Source organism: Euprymna scolopes, chromosome 21, assembly GCF_053919585.1.
Source record: "Euprymna scolopes isolate OS-2025 chromosome 21, ASM5391958v1, whole genome shotgun sequence".
Taxonomy (NCBI): Eukaryota; Metazoa; Mollusca; class Cephalopoda; order Sepiida; family Sepiolidae; genus Euprymna; species Euprymna scolopes.
In genome coordinates this window covers 49,666,080-49,687,353 of record NC_136502.1, presented here as the reverse complement: position 1 = coordinate 49,687,353, position 21,274 = coordinate 49,666,080, and the positions used below count along the sequence as shown (strand labels likewise).

At 34.8% G+C, this 21,274-nt stretch overlaps 1 protein-coding gene across 2 annotated transcripts in view; it reads right to left on the bottom strand.

The window, feature by feature from the left end:
- Positions 1-20,882, bottom strand: part of LOC145242255 (RRP12-like protein) — a 139,550-nt gene extending 118,668 nt beyond the window's left edge. Inside the window, exons 1-2 of one of the 2 annotated variants that reach the window (XM_080105265.1) lie at positions 20,569-20,882; positions 6,880-7,946 (exon numbers count right to left, since the gene is read on the bottom strand). In XM_080105265.1, the coding sequence (XP_079961391.1) occupies positions 6,880-7,946; positions 20,569-20,725 (1,224 nt within the window). In that variant the 5' untranslated portion in view covers positions 20,726-20,882. The remainder of the gene's footprint in view (positions 1-6,879; positions 7,947-20,568) is intronic. The other variant, XM_080105266.1, reaches the window with a different exon arrangement.
- Positions 20,883-21,274: the final 392 nt, after the last annotated feature.

Here is a 21,274-nt window from a genome sequence, read left to right as displayed (position 1 = left end):
GAATGCCATGAACCAAAGGAGCATCAGATCTATCAGAATTTCTGTAATGGGTCAACATAATAGTTGTCTTGGTCAATGCAAAATAGGAAATTTTTCAATACTCCTTTCTACTGTTAATAGTGATCGTACAATTCAGAAGAGAGGACAAAGAATGCAGAAAACCTCATCCTGGTCACCCCGGGCCTCTGAAAGAACCTGAAAGCATCTTGTGAAAAATGTTGAAAAGGACCCTCGGCGCAAAGCTTCTGACATTGCAAGACAACCTGGTGTCAGTCCCAGAACAGCTGTCAGATATCTTCACAAGCTAGGCTACTATGGTAAAGCTGCAAGAAAGAAACGTCTTCTTCATCCTGCCAATATCAAATGATGCTATGGCTTGTGAGAGGGTGGAGAGACCTATGACCTTTTGGGCCAATGTTATTTGCTCTGAGGAGTTCTGATTTGCATTATTTCCCGACAGTGGAAGCGTATGGATATGGAGGCTCCCTCAGAAGAGTTTGACTTAAAAAGACTGCAGTCAACACTGAAACATGGAGGCTTCTTGGTTATGATATGGGGTACAATTTGGAGTGATGGTTGCTCAGACCTGGTGGAGCATGATGGAAACACCAATTCTGCTAAAGATGTTTAATATTATATGAAAGACTCCCAACGACCAAGTTAACTCCTTATTTATGGAAGATGGGAGATCTTTGTCAAACTGTTAGGGTGACACAACATTGGTTGAGCCAAAATGGGATTAATAAACTTCCATGACCAAATCTGTCCCAGGATATGAACCGAGTTGAAAACCTTTTGGGCATATTAGACCGGAAACTTCACAAAAAGAAAAAGAAGCCATCTTCTAAACCTGAACTTTTAGCATTCTTGCATCAAACATGGTAAGAAATTCCTCAAGATGGTATTCGTCAGCTGATTAATGTCATGCCTAGAAGAGTCCTAGCATTAAAAACACCAAAGGAAATGCCAACCAAGTATTAGTGTTTAAATTTGGTACCATTTATTTTTGATTTTGTTCTATAGAATTATGTTTATTGAAATAAACTGTTTCTATGGGTGTCTATTCTTTTCTATCATGTCTGTGAATATGGCAAGAATTATATCTTTCTAAATATATGGTGTCTACAAAAAGGATTTGCAGCAGTTGCTGACACAAAAAAATAAAAAAACAAAACAAGGAAACCATTAAAATGAAACAACGTTATATTTTTCAAAGATCCTAGAGGCTAATTCACGCTCAAACCTAAAAGGGAATGCCTCTTAGGTTTGAGCGTGATTAACTTCAAGGATTATATAATATAAAATATAACGTTGCTTTATTTTAATCGTTTCCTTGTTTTTTTTTTTTGTTTTTTCACCTATGAACAGAATGCGATGTAACTTTATTTTAATAATGTACATATTTTTGGTTTTCCTATTTAAATCCCTCGATACAGCTGTGAGAAAGTGAGGGTGAAACCAGTCAGCTGGCTCTCACTTTATTTTTCTTTCCTCTTCTTTCCCTCTTTTTTTTTTTTTTTTTAAACGTGCAGCATGCATTTTACTTTTAATCATGAATAATAAGTCTTCTCTCCATGATTGCAATATTTAAATTTTGTTTCCCCCCCAAAGAATCATGAAATATATATATATATATATATATGCAATAATTTTAACAGTAATTAATTAAAGCAACTAAAAAAAAAAGGATAAATTAAAAAATATTCTTAAAATATAATATTCATTAATTTTCAATTTAAACCTTAAGTTCAACCTAATTAAAAAAAAAAGAAAAATACAGATAAATCTTTATGTTGTATCTACTCATCACAGAATGAAAATGTCATATCCCAGAAATCAAATGAATTGATCAAATAATTTTTTTTTATATATGGAAATTAATTTTTTTTTTTTTTTTTTTTTACATATTAGTGATTCATAGTATACTGTAGATATTACAATCGCATTGACACACTGATTCTCGCCAGATCACCGAAGTTAAGCAATGTTGAGCCTGGCCAGTACCAGACAGATGACTAGTTGGCAAGACGAGGCACTGTATGTATCATGAGGTAAAATACCAGGTTGGGAAACTGGCATGGTCTATCCTTCTCTCGAGGGTAGATAGACCATGGTAGGCAACCCATCTAGTGATGGCGTCACAATAAAAATTACCCTTAACAGCCCTAACGAAGCATCAAGTATTCAGCTACAGACAAGATTTGAATTACACTATAAACTCGTGTAGGGAGTTCAATCTCGGCTGTGGCCACATGTTACATTACAAGGTTAATTTTAAAATCCTGATAATTTGAATTGAATTGTCTCCCTTTATTAAACATGGCGGATGAAAAGAATGTCTCGCTTCCTCATAAAATGATTTTTTTTTTTTAATTAAAAAAAGAAATCATCAATTTACTCGATTTTTGGAATATGATATTTCTTTATTTTTGTTTTGTTTTTTTTAAATTAGGTTGAATGCTGGAAAAAAAACCTTGAAAACTATTAGTTTTAAAACTATAATGCATTACATATCTTTAATATCAATGTAAATTATATATTTAAAAAGAATACTCAGAGCTGGATTAGTAGCTGGTAGATTTTGCTTGTAGTATCTAAAAAAAATATTAATAGCTTTGATTGATTCTGCATGGCAGTAGGAATTTAGGAAGCGATTTATGGTTACAATTAAAAGTTTATATCATAAATTAAGTATTATGGTTCCTTCGTGCTCCTAAATAGATAAGTCGTATTTATCAGAGAAGTTATCGATTTAGAAAAGAACCAAGGATTTTTATAAAATTATTTTTACAAATATTTTGAATAATTTTTTTTTTTGTACACAAGAATTACCACTTATCAAGGCGCAGAGGTCACTCGAGGATAAGGGTTAATGGATATACATTAGTCAATGTGATTATAGTGTAGTAAACATGAGTAGTGGGAATTTTGTAAATTGGATTACTTAGGGAGACGGTTCGTCAAGAACTTGTTTACGTTGGACTTGAAGACAATCAGATTGTAGTCAGTTGGAAAGCAGGCCAACGGAAGAGAGTTTCACAGGCGTGCAGTTCTAAAAAAGAACCTTTGTTCATGAAATCTACATTTAGGTTTAGCCACAGATAAAGAGTGTGGAAAATTGTTGATAGTGGTTCGGCTAGACGAGTGTTTTTCGTGAAAGTTTGGCAAGGGGGAGGGGACCATCAGATGAGCGCTTAAAAAAAAAAAAAATAAAATAAAAAAAAAAAACACTATACACATTGAATTTGGATTTTATCAAATCATGCCACAACGTTTAACAGCCAAGAACTTTAGCCAAAATGAAACAAAATACGATGCAAAGCAGTATCAGACAAAAACAAAACAAAAAAATTCATTTACATACCAAAATGCATTTTTAGGTTTTACAAAATGAAAAGAAACAAGAATTTTTGTTTGATTAGCAACAAAACAAAATAGACAAACGCATAACGATGACGCACTGAGAGACATACACGTGTGCATATTTACACCAGTTTATTTTATTTTTTTTTTTTACTCTTATTCACCCTCAAACAAGGCATAGTGCAAATTGGATAAAAGGGACTACTATTTGGGATCATATCTAGAGAGGGAGTTGAGCTGCCAGATGTCGTTTTACATTACACTTCAGGGCTCTATGGCAAATTTATCTTTAGTCGACTTTTGTCAACTAATATATTTTCGTTTACTAGCCAAAGAGGAAAGTTATTAGCCAAACTCATGTGATTTTTGGAATATGACATCTTCGTTCCATGACGTGTGCATACATCATTAAGATTTTTGTTTTTCATTTTTTAAATAAATTGTAATGTAACATAAACGGCTATATGTCTGTCTGTCTGTCTTCATATTTTCAAACTATCTCGTCTGAAACTACAAGTCGCAAAGTGGAACTGCAAATGATTGGATTTTTTATGGGCAGTTCTTTTATGGGTCTTTAGCCAGTTAAGATGGTTTTTAAGTGGTCAAAAATGGATCAAAATTAAAAAAAATCGTTATACATTTTGCCCATTCATCTTAGTTAATTTTTAATTTTTAATTGGTTTATATGTCATGTTGGTACAGTGATAATGTCACCAGCTTTGAATGCTAGTTTTGGTTCTAGCTGATGGTACCTAAATACTTTTTTTACTTTTAAAATCACGATTCTATAATAATATATACGAAATCTGGACAAATTAAAATATCATATTTAAGCATATTTTGCGCCCAGATAAAGCTGGGCGCCCCACCTCTTCACTAGTTTTAAATATGCACCAAATTTTATGTTGAGAATTGAAGGTATAAACGTTCAAATTTCTTCAGATGTTTTTAAACAGTCTTTGTTTAAAATAGTGTTGGGCTGATAATTTGGAATCTGAAAAATCGGAATATTCAAGGGCATCGGAATCGGAAAAATTGGTACCGATTTTCCGATGCCAAAATGATTCTTTTGTCTTTTTTATTTGATTTTATTTAAAGCAAAATCTTCCATTGCTGGTAATATTGATAAATAAATATTTGTTGATTTTAAACAACCAGTGAAGCTAAAATCGATAGATCATCCCCCACAAGCATATTTTTATGTTTAGAAAAATATTTGCACATTTAACATGTGTGTTTTTATGGTAATTGGAGAAAAAAATATAACTATATAATAAAATATTTAGAGATTTATAAAGAATCGGAATCAGAATCGGTAACTGTATTGGAATCGGGAAAAATATTGGAATTGTCCCATCACTAGTTTAAAAAAAAAAAAATATTGTTTTATGACGGAGAACACCCAAGAAGGTAAAAAATAGAATAAATGGACACAGTGTAGAATGGGGTCGTAAGAGGACTTGTGTAAGTGCGTGTGAAATCTAGCTACTTCCTCTGTAGGTTACGATAATGAACATGGCGCTCTACATCATAAACGCTCTGATCCTCATCTGGCATCAATTGAAATGGATGGCTCTCGTCTAAGGGAGGCCCCAGGTTTTGATAAGATCCTGGGTTTGACCTTTATACCTGATCTTAAATGGAACACATACATCAAGTCTGTGGCCAAGGTCACTGGGAAAATGGTGGGATCCTTCTACCGCTCCAGAAGATATCTCACTAATGATACAATTCTCTATCTATATAACAATGATACAATTCTCTATCTATATAACAGCCAAGTACGTCCAAAGATGGAGTACTGCTGCCACATCTGGGCGGGAGCTGCTAAAAACAGCCTATCCTGCCTTGACAGAGTACAAAATAGACTCCGTGGCTTGGTGGGGATGCCCTTTTCTCTATCCTGCAACCTCTTTCCCACAGAAGAGACGTAGCGAGCCTGTCATTGTTCTATCGTTATTTCCATGGCAGGTGCTCGTCGGAGCTCCATTCTCTGGTCCCCCCTCGCCAATCTTTTTCAAAAAACACCCGACTAGCTGAAACCACCGTCAATAATTTTCCCCACTCCCTATCTGTGCCTAAATCAAAACGTAGATACCATGAACAAAGCTTCTTTCTTAGAACTGCACGCCTGTGGAACTCTGTTCCGCTTGCCTGTTTCCCTCCCGACTTCAACCTGGATGTCTTCAAGTCCAACACAAACAAATTCCTGATGAACCCCCCCCCCAAGTAATGACACCTTACCAATTCTCCAATACTATTGCTACACTATCCCTTTGATTACTGTACACACAATAACCCTTATCCCTGAGTGGCCATTGGGCCTTGATAAGTGGTGAACTCCATGTAAAAAAAAAAAATTTTTTTTTAAATGTAAAATTTTAATATTACGTATTAATGTGTATGTAATTGCGTCCTATAGTTAAATAAGATAATTTTTATATGCCATGTGTTGTTGTCAACCTATGGTAGTTTCGTCCAGAGGGAGAAAAATGCACCTCTATTATATATAAGATTAAACCTTTTATTGTTTAAATAATTTTACTTTGCTCATCGTATTTTAAAAAATAAAGCTTGAAAAGACATTGTACACTCAGTAAGAACATTTGAAATTTTGTTAGCGAAAAAAAAAGTAAGCATAATTGTAAAAAGATAAGTGTTTTATTATTTCTAATCGCCAATACAACTGTTTCACTTGCAATGTAAAAGCCCTGCACTTAAACTTCTGCATGTCAGTAAAGTCAGAAAAGTAGGAAAACAGGAGGAAATTCGAAAGTCTAGCAGTTCAAAGGAAGAAACTATTAGAATAGAAGTATTTCCAGCACCTAATGATCTCTACAGTGAAGGGATAAGATTTTGCTGATTGTTGGGTTAGTCGGATGTATTTACATCGAGGGGGCATAAGTAACATAAGTTTGTCAGAGAACATTACGTTAAAATATTTGTAAAACAGGCACAAGGATGCAACATTGCAGTAATGGGACAAAGGGTTGGAATTTGGTTGATAGTACTTAGGTTGGAGACTCCTTCTTGGAATAGTGTATTTGTATAAATACAAATGTTACTTCAAATAAAAACCTAAGTTGGAATGCTTGGATTAAGCTCAATGGCCGAATCAATGTTGGTTTGGAGACAACCAGGTTTTTTGGTATGCACTTATTTTGAAAGGAACATTTTTTTTTCTTTTGAAAGAATACCAGTGTTTTGTAGAGACAAAAAAATTTCATATCTAACACAAAGTTATCTTGTCAAATTTTCAAAGTCAGACCCAAATAATATTTAGGCAGAGAATAATAAATCTTTGCTTTTGACTGCCAATTTTCATTTGTTATTGTTGCACCGTGTTATTTGCTACAATGTATTTTAACCAACCCAGAAGAATCTTAATACGAAACATTTTTAAATAATGATGTAAAAATAAAAAAAAAATCAGCAAGGGAGATACCCCCTCTTTCCAGATACACACAAAAAAAACGAACGACACATAGACATGTGAGAGAGAGAAGTGATGCTTACATGGAAATAACTCGCCTGTCCATTGTTTCGACTGAACCGTAATTGTTTGCCTTTGAAAGGAGTATGATCACATGTCCAATGATGAGTGGTATTTCTGTGTTGATGATTGGAAAACAGCTGAGCAGAACTGTCTGTTGACGTGTAGGAATATCCGTAAATCCGATTAAAACCCCAAAAATGTAATACAGGAGCAATTGTTTCAGGTCGACAAATAACAGAGTTCTTTGATTTGTCTCTTTCAGGTGACAAATGTAAGAGTGTTCGATCACAATGATGGATGAAGGGAGGAATAATTGGGATGGTGGAATTTTCTTTCGGAAAATTAAAGTCGGACACAACCTTTTCAGACTGGCTGGGTAATAAGTCTGTGGAATTTAGAATATTTTGATTGCTATTGTTGATTTGAGGGGATATCATGTGATGAAAACTGTCACCTGCTGTATAATTGTTAAAGAAAAAGTCGTCAGATAAACTGTCATCGCTAACAACATCATCTGAATAACTCTCCGTGCTGCTGGCCAAGAAATCATCACTCTCGGCAGCACTGCTGTTAAAATTATTATCTTCACCCTCATCATCTTCCATGTCATCATCAGTCTCTTCTTCATCTTCCATATCATCATCATCAGTCTCTTCATCATCATCGTCGTCGTCATCATCATCATCATCCTCATCGTCGTCATCATCATCATCACCATTTGAAATACTCTCGTCACTATCAGACATGTCGTAGATATCAGCCTGCTGTGCTGGCCACCCCGTTCCTCCTCCTCCTCCCCCGTCGCCACCCCCACCACCATCATCACCATTATTATTATTAACTCCCTGGATGTTGACATACATAGAAGAAAAGATGCTGCTTCTTACCTCTTTGTGTAAGGCGGAGTTGGATGTCCATAGACGATGAATCTGGTTAAATGCGACATTCGTACAATCTGTGAAATTCGTCGCAAACGTTCGAAACGTTTTGCCCCCAATGCTGGCCACATCGATCTCAACTCCTTCCATGGACATCTCATTGTTAGCGTCGAGTTTGGAAAGCGCAGCTGCTGTCAGCGTGCTTTTACCTGCATGAAAATAAAAAAAAAAGAATGATGCAGAATTATAGAGAGCTTTCCATCTTCTTCCACCAACATCTGTTAAACTATATTTAGGACAAGTAATCGGAATTGGTTAAATTGGAACTTCTTGGCGTACTTGGAAAAAAAAAAATAAATAAAATTGTGCCTATTTTCCAATACCAAAAACAATTCTTGTTTAGTGTTTTGTTTAAAACTTGATTTTTTTATTATTGCTTTTACTAACGATAAACATTCATTTTTAAACTACTAGTCAAACTAAAATCTATGATGCACTCCTTCCTACAGGTATTTTTACAAATGTAAAAATACACCCCTTCCTGTGGGTGTATTTTTACATTTGTAAAATTGTATGCACATATTACAATGGATTTTCATGGTATTCAAAAAAACAACTTCATAGCTAAATGTTTGGAGAATCAGAATCAGGAACTTAGAGCACAATTGGTAATTAAATCGGAATCAGGAAAAATATTAGAATTGTGCCAACACTATTAAATAATATACATGGATGTGAATGGTTAATGGCAAAAAAAAGTGAAAATCAAGAAAAACTTTTCAATTTCGGAAGTCATGCCACCTACGTCGTCCATAAAATCTATAAAAGTGAGAATGTGTGTGTGTGTGTGTGTGTGTGTGCGCGAATACAATTCTCAACCCTTACACTCAATGAATTTCTGATCTACAGACTTGAAATTTGATAAATAAGATATTCAGACATGCAGAAAAATGGGCTGCTAAGGAGTCAAACTTGAAAATTTGGTACATGTGTGTGTGGGGGGGGGTCAAACATTTATTTATTTAATTTATTTATTTTTACACAGGAGTCAATCATTTCATGAATGTGCATGCATGAATCGTTCACATGACAAATTACTTATGTTAAGAATAAGTAGGTTTAAAAACACTTTCTAAAGATCATGTCAAGCTGGCCTAATGGTTATCATACTTGACTCACTGTCTATATGTTTTGGTTTTGATCTCAGCTCGTGTATTTTTTTATTTACAAGAAGTGAACTGTTCAGAAAAAATAATACTTGCACGCACGTCTCAGTTTCTTTCCGTTTTTTTACTTCATTGTTTTTAAGGAATTTAACATTACATTTAATATCTACGGTATTTCTGTTTATAATAAATAAGAATTATGCATTAATTAAAATATAATATTTGCGCGTATTTTACGACCAAGCAACATTGGGAGGCCTGCTAATTTAGCATAAAATGATCTCCAACTTCCAGGCTATTCTAGCATTTTAGGGCAGTTAGCAAAAAAAAATAAATAAAAAATAATTTTTGGTAGGGAAGATAAATGTGTTTTTATTGAGGGGGTGAAAATAGAGGATTCATACTAAAAATTCAGTACAAAAAAGAAAAAAACTACCTTACCACTTACTGTAGATTCAAACAGTAATCTGACCCAAAAAGTATCTTTTCTTAACTATCACTAACTCCAAGTATGAATGGCAAGTCCAACCACTAAAAAAAAAAAAAATTATTAACCCTACACCTAATCCTAAATTCATCTGACAACTATCAAACAACATCATTTTAAAACTATGTACAATTACCTAAAAAAAATACTTGTCTACAACAAAATGCATACAATTTATCTCCCATAGCAAAAAAAATTGTTAACTGTCTCAAAACACTATAATGTCTTAAATGGGGGCGGGGGACATTTTGCATCCAATTTATGTGCAAAACTTATCCTTAATTAAAATTCCACCAAATATTTAGGATGTTCCCAAGTAATTGCCTAAAAATAGTAAAATTTAATTTTTTTTATTTGGAGATGGGAAAAAGATTTAACAAACAGTGTTGATTAATAGCAAAATCTTTTTGGGGATTTTTTGCAGGGGAAGGTAATATTTTGATAAAATTTTTATGGAACCCATCTTGTTTGTCTGGACTTATCCTAGCCCTCAACGTACCAATGTATATGATACATTTTCTTTTCAATCCCAAAGGCAAAGGTTGTCGTAATCAACTAAAATATCAGTGTTTGTGTTTTTATTTCTATGAGACTGCTGATGCAATTCTCTATATAAAAGCCAAGTATGTTCAAGAATGGAGTACTGTTGCTACACCTGGGCAGGTGCTGCTAGAAGCAGCTTATCCTGCCTTGACAGAGTTCAAAATAGACTTCGTAGCTTAGTAGGGGATACCCTTTTCTCTTTCCTGCAACCTGTTTCCCACAGAAGAGACGCTGCGAGCCTGACTCTGCTTTATCATGGTTTTCATGGCAAGTCCTCGTCTGAGCTCCAATCTTTGGTCCCCATTCGCCAAACTTTTACGAAAAGCACTCCCCTAGCTGAAACCACCATCAATAATTCGCCCCACTCTTTATCTGTGCCTAAACCAAAACGTAGATTCCATGAACAAAGCTTCTTTCTTAAAACTGCATGCCTGTGGAACTCTTTTGTTTGCCTGCTTTCCAGCTGATCACAATTTTGCTGTCTTTAAGTCTAATGCAAACAAATTCTTGATGAACTGTCTGTCCCTTTAAGTAATCCAATTTACCAAATTTCTTCTACTAAAGATTACTATATTATCCCATTGACTACCGCACACTCCTTAACCCTTATCCTCGAGTGGCCTCCGAGCGTTGATAAGTGGTGACCTTTACGTAAAAAAAAAAAAGTCTGTTCTCATATTTATTCACTTTTCTATATACTAAATATATTATTTAGCCTCTTTAAGAATTAAATTCTTAAAAGTTGAGCACTCTCTGGGAAATAAAGGTGTCGGCAGGCTTTGTGTGAGATCATGATTTTCAGTTGTTTGATCACTACTGACAGTCTTAACATTGTGCCTGTATTTGGCACTTATTCTCGTGGCAGTGGATTGTGGCCCAAGAAGTAACATTCCTAGTAAATCAAGTCAAAAATGGCTTTGTAGCTAAGTTCGAATTTCCCGACCAGTAGCAGGTAGGTAGGTAGGTATAAAAATAATACATTTCATGTAGACACATACAATGTTATAAGGAGCTTGTGACAACAGTCACAGAAATAAGTGGCCAAAGTGGCATGTGCGATGCTCAAAACTCAAAACCTGACTGATAGGACATGAAAAGGCGATATATGCTCAAATTTGATGACGTTTTAATTTGTACATGTCAAATTTGAGCATATAAAAATCCAATATTTCTTTGATTGGAAAGAAAATTTTTTTGCTCACTCAGAGTCATTTTGTACGTACTTCGCGTGTCAGAGGGGGAAAAAAAACAACAGTCATTTTTGTTTTTGTACGGTTAACTTGCGTGTCAGAGGGAGAAAAGAACGACAGATTTTTTTTTGTGCACGAAACGGTGTTCGGCAATTAAAAACTTTAATCTCAACACTTCAGAGCTATAATATTCTATGCATCAATTCTCAGTATATATTTCAACAGTGCTCAATGCATACATAGAGCTAGGTCATAAATAATGAAAATATTTTTTTCAAGTTGGAAGTGTGATGGCCATTGGAAGCATCTTTAAAAGTGAAAAATATAGAAAAACTGTTTCAAAATATGCTTTTAGATGCAAATAAAAAAGAATTTTATTTTATTTTTTTCTAATTAATTTCAGATTTAAAACCCCTTGTCAGAGAAAGAGTTCTTAAGTTTTGTTGGTCTTTTTTTTTTTCCTCGGAAGTAAAAAGTCCTCCTTATGTGGTGTTATCGAGGGTGCGCTGGCTGGTTAATGCACATAGGACTCGTTAGTTTTTTCATTTATTAAGCCATAAAGGCACACATTCAACAAATATGAAGTTAAAAGTCTGCCGGTCATTAGAAGCATCTTGAAAAATAAAAATATAGAATAAACAAACGGTTTTAAAAACACGCTTTTAGATGCAAATAAAAAGAATTTTCTTTTCTTTTTTTCTAATTTTAAATTTAAAATCCTAATTGGGGGGAAAAAAAAAAAAAAAAAAAAAAAAAAAAAAAAAAAGAAGAAATTTCTTTTTATATTTGCATCTAAAAGCGTTTTTTTTAAAACAATTTGTTTCTAACTTTTTGAGATGAGGATTGATTATTTGTATTCTTTGGATTCATCGGACTATTGTTCTCATCTTGAGTGTCATTTTCACAACGTTTTGGTTAATGTAACCTCTGACTTTCTTCAGGTGTACCTTGTCGAACTCGCAAATTTTTCTGTCGAATTCGCGAATTTGGACGGAATTTTGAGGGGAACACTTTATTTACTTCACGGGGATAGCATGCTCTTGTTCTGCTAGAAAAAAATACAATTACAAATTACTTAGGACCTCTATCCAGTCATGACTGATGGAACAAGAACGTGCTGCCCCTGTGAAGTAAATAAAGGGTTTTACTCAAAATTCAGTCTAAATTCCTGAGTTCGACAAGATACACCTCAAGAAGGTCGGAGGTTATATCGACCGAAACGTTGTGAAAATCACATTGAAAATAATCCAAATAATATGCATTAATCAATCCTCATCTTAAAAATTCTGAAACTTCAGTTTTTCAAGGGTAAAAGGAAAGCCGTTAATATAGCAGTAATTACAAAAGTTTAAAGTTGATGGCTCATGCCTTGAAAGTGAATGACAGAATAACTGGCCAGGAAATAAATCGGATAAAAATTGATGAATTTATTTTCATAGCACAATTTGCCACCATATTATGACCATTCCAAGTTCCCTGTAAATTTGTTGTCTTATGTAAAGTTTTTTGCAAAAGTATGAAACATTAATGTCTGTAGGTATAGATATATTTCATGTATCAATTTTCAGCATTTGCTTCAAAAGTGCTCAATGCATGCATAGAGCTAGGTTGGTTGGTTGATTGTTTTACGACATATCAACCTTTTTCAGGTTATTTAATGCCGAATCTAGTTATTTTGAGGAACGATTTTTAATGGAGTATTTTTTTTTTTACGTCAGATTCTATTTAACCCATAGTTGGGACCCTAACAGATACTACCAGGGGTCAGAGTGGACCTGGGAGCAATGGCAATTAAAGGGTGGCTCCACACTCCCCAAAGCCTGCAAGGTGGGTCCTCACCATCGGATATAGTTTTAGGTCATATCCAGGACCTAGAGCTAGGTAGTAAGTAATGAAAATATATATATTTTTTTTAATTTACCAAAATAGGAAGTAAAAAAAAATGTTGAGAAATTTAAATTATTTTCACGTTATGAATAGAACTTTATTAAAATGAATGCATACTACAAGTTTCCTACTCTTTTGATGATGATCAAGATGTAGCATCTGTTAGTGTTCATGCTGTGATGATGACTAAACGAGAATAGAAAAAAAATCAGAGTGCTCTTATTTGTGAGAGAGCAACCAACAAAACTTTACAGGTTAATTTTTAAAAGTGTGCTGCTCCGCCCCTTTCTTGAGTTTTAGGGGAGCTGACCTTCTCTCAACATTTAAAACTATACGAAGAAGAGCAGTAAAGAGAGTCAGACAAATAATGACACAAATTGTAATTGAAGCTAAGGGTTTCAAAGTTTAAATTTAAATAGAAAAAAAATATCTTAAGATGAAAACGAATAGTTGGCGATGTTTGTTGAAAGTCAAAGTACAAACTGGGGGTGGGGGTGGAATGGGTTCCTAATTTTCAAAGAACTTTGAATGGTCATAATTTTTTACAAACATGGCTTTACATGCAATGACTTCAATAAGAAAACGGAAAGAACTAATCTTTTCCCCTTCGTACGAAATCGAAATTTTATTCTCATTATATCTACAAATTTTTTATGTGTTTGTATAGGTTTTTGCAATACACAAAAAGCGATAAGTTTATTTTCATAGCACAATTTGCGACAAAAGAATTATGACCATTCAAAGTTCTTTGAAAATTAGTAACCCATTCCACTCCCACCTCCAGTTTGACAAGATACACCTGAAGAAGGTCAGCGATTAAATCGTCTGAAATCTAATATAAAAAAAGGCAAAATGGCCATGCGTGTCTGTATGTTCACAAAAAGTTTTTTTGCATCAAGGTTCTCACGTTGGAATTGTCACGTCAGTTACATTCCGGGAGAAGTTTTTTATACTTCCCAGATCGTAATATTTCAGATTCGCAAACGGATATTGTCTCTAGCTTTTTTTTTTATTGAGTTTTAAAAAAATTCCCGGCGTGTTGGCTGTTTGCCTTTTTCGTATAAATAAAACAAAACTATTTGAATGCAACCGCCAGCGCCTGGCCTTCGCCCGGGTAGTATTTGTTCTGGAATTGGTTCTTGATCAATGTAAGGGAAACCCTTCATAATGAGACAATTACTATTTATTTGGATACTGCTAGGGTGCCCACTTTTTTGGGCGGAGCTGCACCCCCCCCCTCATTGAAAACAACTTTCGTGGGAGGTTTAAAAGCAACGCCATTTCTGCAAGTCAGCTTTTTTCGATTAGCTACGTTTAATTTGAACGCTTTACACTTCCGGCCACATCATGGCGTAATGATAAGATGTCAGGTTTTCTTTCACTTTCTTTTCCGCCTTCGCGCCACGGATTCAAGCCTGCCTGTCTACTACCACTTTTTTTTTTTTTTTTACACCTCCAAACACCCGGGCACCTAGGCTAGTGCATGAATAAAACTCAAGATGAGAAAAGTAGTCTAAATAATCCAAATAATTAATTAATCCTCATCTCAAAAACTCTGAAACTTCGGTTTTTCAAGAGTAAAAGGGAAGCTGTTAATAGAGATGATTACAAAAGTTTAAACTTGATCGCTCACATACTTAAAGTAGCATTACATGTTGATTTTTTTTTCTTTTTAGATAATTGTTATTTTATCAACCTGCATGAAAAGAGCTATATTTTATCAACCTGCATGAAAAGATGCTTAAAACCGTTTGAATTATGCAAATATCATTAGTTGTTCAAAAGTTATGAGAATTTTAAGTGTCAAAATTTAGGCTTTTCCATGGACATTTTTCTTTAGAAAAAGTGGGCTAAATTACGGACATCAACATTTCGTAATTCGGTAATTTCGCCACCATTTATTTATTTTTCAAGCTATTCTCATGAAACTTGGTAGTCTTATGTAAAATTGTGCTCTTTCTGATTATGCAGTCAAATCTGATGTATCTCTTTACCATAAGCCATGAATTATAAATCAAGATGTACAAATTTCAATTTTTTTTAAACCAACGCATGGTATCATACAGTGGGTGTCTATTCATGAACAAAACTAAGTATTATAGTGGTATTTAAATATAGCCTTATTGAGAGTAGGTGGTTACCTGCCTCCCCACCAAAGGAGAGCTTAATCTGGGGTGTAGCCATTGAATGCCTAAAGAGCATTCATGGCCGGTATTTACTACTCTCCTCAAAGAAAAGAAAAAATTGAGTAGATATGAATTAATCTCAGAAATAAATTGAAGAAAATTCTTCATATAGATTTTGGAATTCTATAAAAAAAAGGAAATTCCCATAGTTGACCAGAACTTATGCATTTTGAGGCCAGTCTAATTTTCAATTTTGTAAATCCTCTCTATCTGGCCCAAAATATACCCCTATTTTCTGAGATGCAACCATAAATCGTACTCTGCATGAATCCTCGAATGTAGCTTCCACAATACTAGAATACCAGGAATCCTGATAAGCAACAACTATATATTCACCAGTTGATGGTAATTTTTGTCATTTCTATTCTGTTGTTTTACTGAAAATTCAACTATGTAAACAAAGAAATAAAACGGTAATTTTTTACCTTGTTTCCACCTTAACATTTAAAATGATTACTTTTAAAGGTTTTAGGGTATGCTGAAAACGAATATCGCATTTAAATTTTCTGCAAATAAGTAGTTTTCCGGATATTAAGCAATGTCATTTCTTATGTTATCGCTGGTGGCCATCTTGGAGCACGCAACTATGAGAAACTATGCGCAAACACGCGTACCAAGATGGCCACCAGCAATAACATAAGAAATGACATTGCTTAATATCCGGAAAGCTACTTATTTGCGGAAAATTTAAATGCGATATTCGTTTTCAACATACCCAAAAACCTTAAGAGGTAGTCATTTTAAAGAAAAATGCTAAGGTGAAAACTAGGTAAAAATTTACAAAATGCATCACAATAAAATTCTTTATTAAACCGCCTAATTATTATTATTTAGATATCCTCAGTTAAAAAAAAAAAAACGGTTTTGTGAATGAGAGAATAATTGATCAGCAAATAAATTGGATAAAAATTGATGAATTTATTTTCATGGCACAATTTGCCACCATATTATAATTATTCTAAGTTTCTTGAAAATTTGTTGTCATGTGTGACAATTTTTTCTTTTATTACTGTTACTAGCATGGATACCCAGCATTGCCCGGGTGGATATGAAGTTCGGTTTAGACACAACTATTATACTAAGGATATTGAGCACTTTTATTTCAAAGAACGGAATCGCCCAAAAAAAGGACAACAACCTCCCCACCAAATATTTTGGTAGAAGGGATACTAAGAGAAGTAACTATTCTTTAGACCCCCCCCCAAAAAAAATAAATAAATAAATGAATCAAAACAACTTTTCTTTCAATCAAAATAGCAGCACGTGCCCATGTGACCACAAAAAAAAGAAAAAAGAAAAAAAAAGAAAAAAAAAAAGAGCCGTAGAAGCTGGGTTTGAAACTGAAATGCGAAAAGGAAAATGGAAAAAAAGTTCACATCAACGACTTATGACGTCATAACGCTACAAAATAACATTTTTAAACATATTTTCAGTTTGCTCCATGAGTGTGACTTGCAAAAATCGAGACGTAAAAAGTGCCCCCCCCTTGCAAGAAATGGTCCAATTGACCACCGCAGAATTAATTTTATTTCCTAATTTTCACATATTATTTATCCGAGGCATTGTTCCTTTAGATTGTAGTGGTATTGATCTGATCGGATGTGGCTGACAAAAGGTGCCCAGAGCGTTGCCCAGGTGTTTAGGTGGTGTAGTAAGGAACCATGGGGGGGGGGGTATAAAATCAAAACAACAGTAGGCAGAGGTGTCAAAAAAAAAAAAAAAAAAAAAAGTGGTAGCAGACAGGCAGGTTCAAACCCGTAATGCAAACAAGGACAAAAAAAAAAAAAAAAAAAAAAGAAAACCCTGACGTCCTAGTTGATGCCTCCATGGCGTGACTGAAGACTTGCTAAAACGGCAACGCAAGAATTGATCCCTCCTTGTACAAAATAGCTGAGTTGAAGGTGAAGGAATTAATGTTTTGGGACAATTTTTCAATATATGTCGTCCGAAGATTTGAAGTTTAAAACGATACCGGTTTGGTTCGGTTCCATTGCCTCTGTCGAAAGTTTTTGCGAGACATACAAACACACATTTTGCACTTTATATACTAGATACTAGACTAGATATATAGATTTCACTCCAAACAAGACATAGGGCCATCAAGTTGTAAGGGCTACTATTTGGGATCAAGTTTACAGAGATACTATCTAGGGAGTTGGGCAGCAAGATGTTTGTTCACATTACAATTGAACTTCAGTTGGGGAAGTAGGGACCCGGGAGAGAATTCCAAAGTCTAGCAGTTTAAGGGAAGAAGCTATTTGAATAGAAGGTTTTACAGCATTTAGGGATTTTTAAAGTGTAGGAGTAAGATTTGCTGCTTGTCGGTGTATTTATGTCGAGGGGGTACTAGTGCTTTGAGTTTGTCGATGCACTTTCCATTAAAATACTTGTAAAACATGCACAGAGTTGTCATATTCAGTTGGAGTTTGGTTGATGGTGCAGGACCTATTAGGTTAGCGACTTTTTTTAAACCCTATCTAGGAACGAGAGTCGGGTCGTAGATGCACCAGCCCAGATGTGGCAAAAACACTGCATGCATCAGTAAATATTGGCCGTGTCGAAAGACAGGATATTCACATGTGTGTGAAACAAAGTTTTTTAGCGTATAACTAAAAATCCGGGCTTGGAAGAATTGAAAAATCCGAATGAGGATCATCTTGTGCTTTCCTTGACATTTTGGCTAAGAACAAAGCATAGTATCTGTTCTGATGCTACACTTAGTCTATTCTGTCCTCAGGCAATGAAAGAGAAGTCCTTCTAGAATGAAATAATTTTTTATTCCAATCCAGAGTGCCCCTTTTTTGGAAGCTAGATTTTCCCTACATTAAAAGCCAACCTTGTTTCTACCTGTGCCCTCATGGGGAGGCTAATAAATAGGAACAATAAATCAAGTCAGCTTAAACATTGGGAAAATACAATTACGTCTCAAAAAAAAAAAAAAAAAAAAAAAAAAAAAACATAAATGACACAGCACAACTTTGTTCATATAAGATTAATTTCAACAGCTAACACATTGAATCTTCTAAATAGGATTCATAGCAAAATAGAGATCAAGTTAGGTTTTGCTTTTAAAAATAAATAATCAGGTTTCAATGATGACAGAAACACAATTTGGTACAAGATCAAAAATTTAAATCACTATAAAGTTTCCAACATTTTATTTTTAAACTGTATACCAAGCCGACCATAATGATGAGTGTTCCTCTTTCTTTGGGATGAGAAAGTTTACTGGGGAATCAAAGTTCTTTGCCAAATGCCAAACCGTGCTTAGATCTGTGCCAGGGACCAGTGTCCTCTCACAGCCTAGAAAGAAACTTTATCGGGCAGTAGTGGTGGGTACTGCTTCGGATCCCTTTTGGAAGTAGCTGGGATGGCCGGAGGAGGAGATCCGCTCACAGTGGAATTGAGCACTGTGACGGGATTTTCTGATTAATTCAGAGTTTTCCCTTACCTGGTGACTGGTCCAGAACGCACTACCCCTCTTTGCCAAACTTCACAAAGAAGACAAAATCATTATTTCCTGGAGTCTGTTGCAATGACTATGACATTGAAATGGCCCAGCACGCTTTTTACTCTTGTAGCCAACTTCAGGGACTCATGGAATATGTCAAAGAGGTAACGCCTTGAATCGATGCCGAGCGCCCGCTTTTCCTTAATGCCACATACGTCAGACACCATCGATCCCCCACTGTCTGGGGAGAAAAGAATGGTTTTTCTGGCTATCCTAGCAGTAGCGCAAATGGTGACATGGATCACCCGCCTCAAAAAGATTTACGAGGGGAAATCTGTTCCAGATTGTGATCTGATCGTTTACTTTAAACATTTGCTTCAAGTGAAAATCAGATGCAATTGGAAAAGGTTGGCTCAAGTGGATTTTAATAAGAGGTTGTTGCATAACACTAGTTTATTCGTCGAGGAGCCAGGTTTGAATGAATTTGCGTAGCTACCGTAGCATGGCACACGAAGTCCTGGGTACTTCGGAACCCATCCCATAAAATAGCATAGCCCTTAAAAAGACTCTTGGCTGGTGGTACAAATGAGATCCCGTTCCTGTTTTGTTTTTTGGTGCTAGAAAACCTACGAGATTGTCCAACCCATCGCTTTCTTTTGTCCCCCCCCCCCGGTCTTCCCTCACTCGGAGATCACCTTCCACCACCCAGCCCCCATTTTCTCTCCACATCCTCTAGTAAATCACTCCAATCCCAACTAGAGACCGTTTTTCTTGTTTTCGGTTCCCGGAAAACAGTGGGCGATCTAATACTTAGATTAGGTTCGGGAGGGACCATATTAACACACCACAATAGGCATTTTATTTGGTTTAGTCTTTTCTTTTGGGTTTTTTTTTTCTTAGTTCTTCCCCACTCCCTACCACGAACTTTTTACACCATTAAATTCCATGACTTTTTTCTCATTTTGCATTTTTCAATGATTACAAAAAAAAAAAAAGAAAGAAAAAAAAATTATATATATACACACGCACGCACACATGTAAATATTTTTCACAAAACGCTTAGAATACTTTAAGTGGATTTAACTCCACGGTGTGAATGCGGTATTATGGTGAATGGTCCCAGCCAAAAGTAATCTTCAAAGTTTAATAGACCAATTAGAAAGACACTGTACCCATCCCCTCTCCCCCAAATTTCTTAAGGGCTCATGCCTAAGTTTCTTGTTTGTAATTTTTTCATTTTTTTGTTTAACATTAATTGTATTTTTTTTTTAACAATAAACTAAATCACAGTGTAGTATCTGTTCAGATGTCTTCTTTTAATTTGAATGCTTTCAAGTTTACTTGCAAAAAAAATAGCGAAATTCGCTAGTAAGACGTTCGGAAACGTGGGGGGAAAAAAAAGACACGTGGTAAAAAAAATCGGTAGCGAGTAAAGTAGCCGTTTTAATCAGAGGAAATGGTGCTTGTTCAGATCGAATCGACGGATCGATTTAAAAAAAAAAAAAATGTCGTTTTAAGCAAAAACAATATCACATACTTAATTGTTATGTCGAAAATGGTAATATATCCAAAAATGAAAATTTATCGAGTAAAAAATTACTTGAAAGTAATTTTAGAAAATCCATAACGAAAACAAAGCTGGCTAGTGGCTGGTCATGGTCACTGTTCATAACCGATATTTACGGTAATTTTAAATACTTATAGACTTATAATTAAATCTTAAACTTTTTTTTTTTACGCAGTTAACAAACGAATAGGCAAGCCAAAATTGTTTTTGTCTAATTTCGCAAGGGTATTTCCTATAAATTTACTTATGTCACTAATAGTAATCCTTACCTAGATCTGATTATTGCATCATAGAAAATAATATTATTGGGAAAGAATTAAAAAAAATAAATAAATAAAAAGAAAAGATTTCTACCGGAATTTGTAGTGAAACCCATGCCGACTTTCTGTCTGTGTTCATTATATTTCGGATTGCTGCTGCAGCTGTGTCCTTTCTTCCAGCGTTGTTTTGACGCATTTTTTCTCGCCTTGTTTCGATCACCGTGTGTTCTTTTCTTTTTGTGTGGTCTCATTTTCACTGTCCGAAGTATTTTGTTATTGAAAGATCAGAAATATCGATGGATAAAGTTAAATTAAAAAAAACCGTGGTAACAAACTCGGTTAAAAATATGACGCACGTTGTTTAGCCTTGAGGAATTAGTGGACGCGGCTGCGGCGCGATGGCCAACCGTTATACGGCAGGGTCTTGAAACGAACGCACAAAAAAGCACACATTTTTGTCGCAATGGCAGATATGATTTTTTAATGAATGAATTAATTTATTTTTATTTATTTATTTATTTATTATTATTTTTTTAATAATAATAGTAGTAGTAGTAGTAGTAGTTGTTGTTGTTGTTGTAGTAGTATGTGTGTGTGTGTGTGTGTGTGTGTGTGTGTGCACGTGCACGCGTGTGAAGGAAGGCAATAAGTCTCACTAAGTATGCCATAAGATAATGCTTTTCCGTAAAAATAATTGAATTCTTTCAATTATCAGTATCGTAAATAAAATAAAAGGTTCTTGTCCAGAATTCATCCTGTAATCTGTATGTATCTGTGATGAAACGAAAATATCATATTCT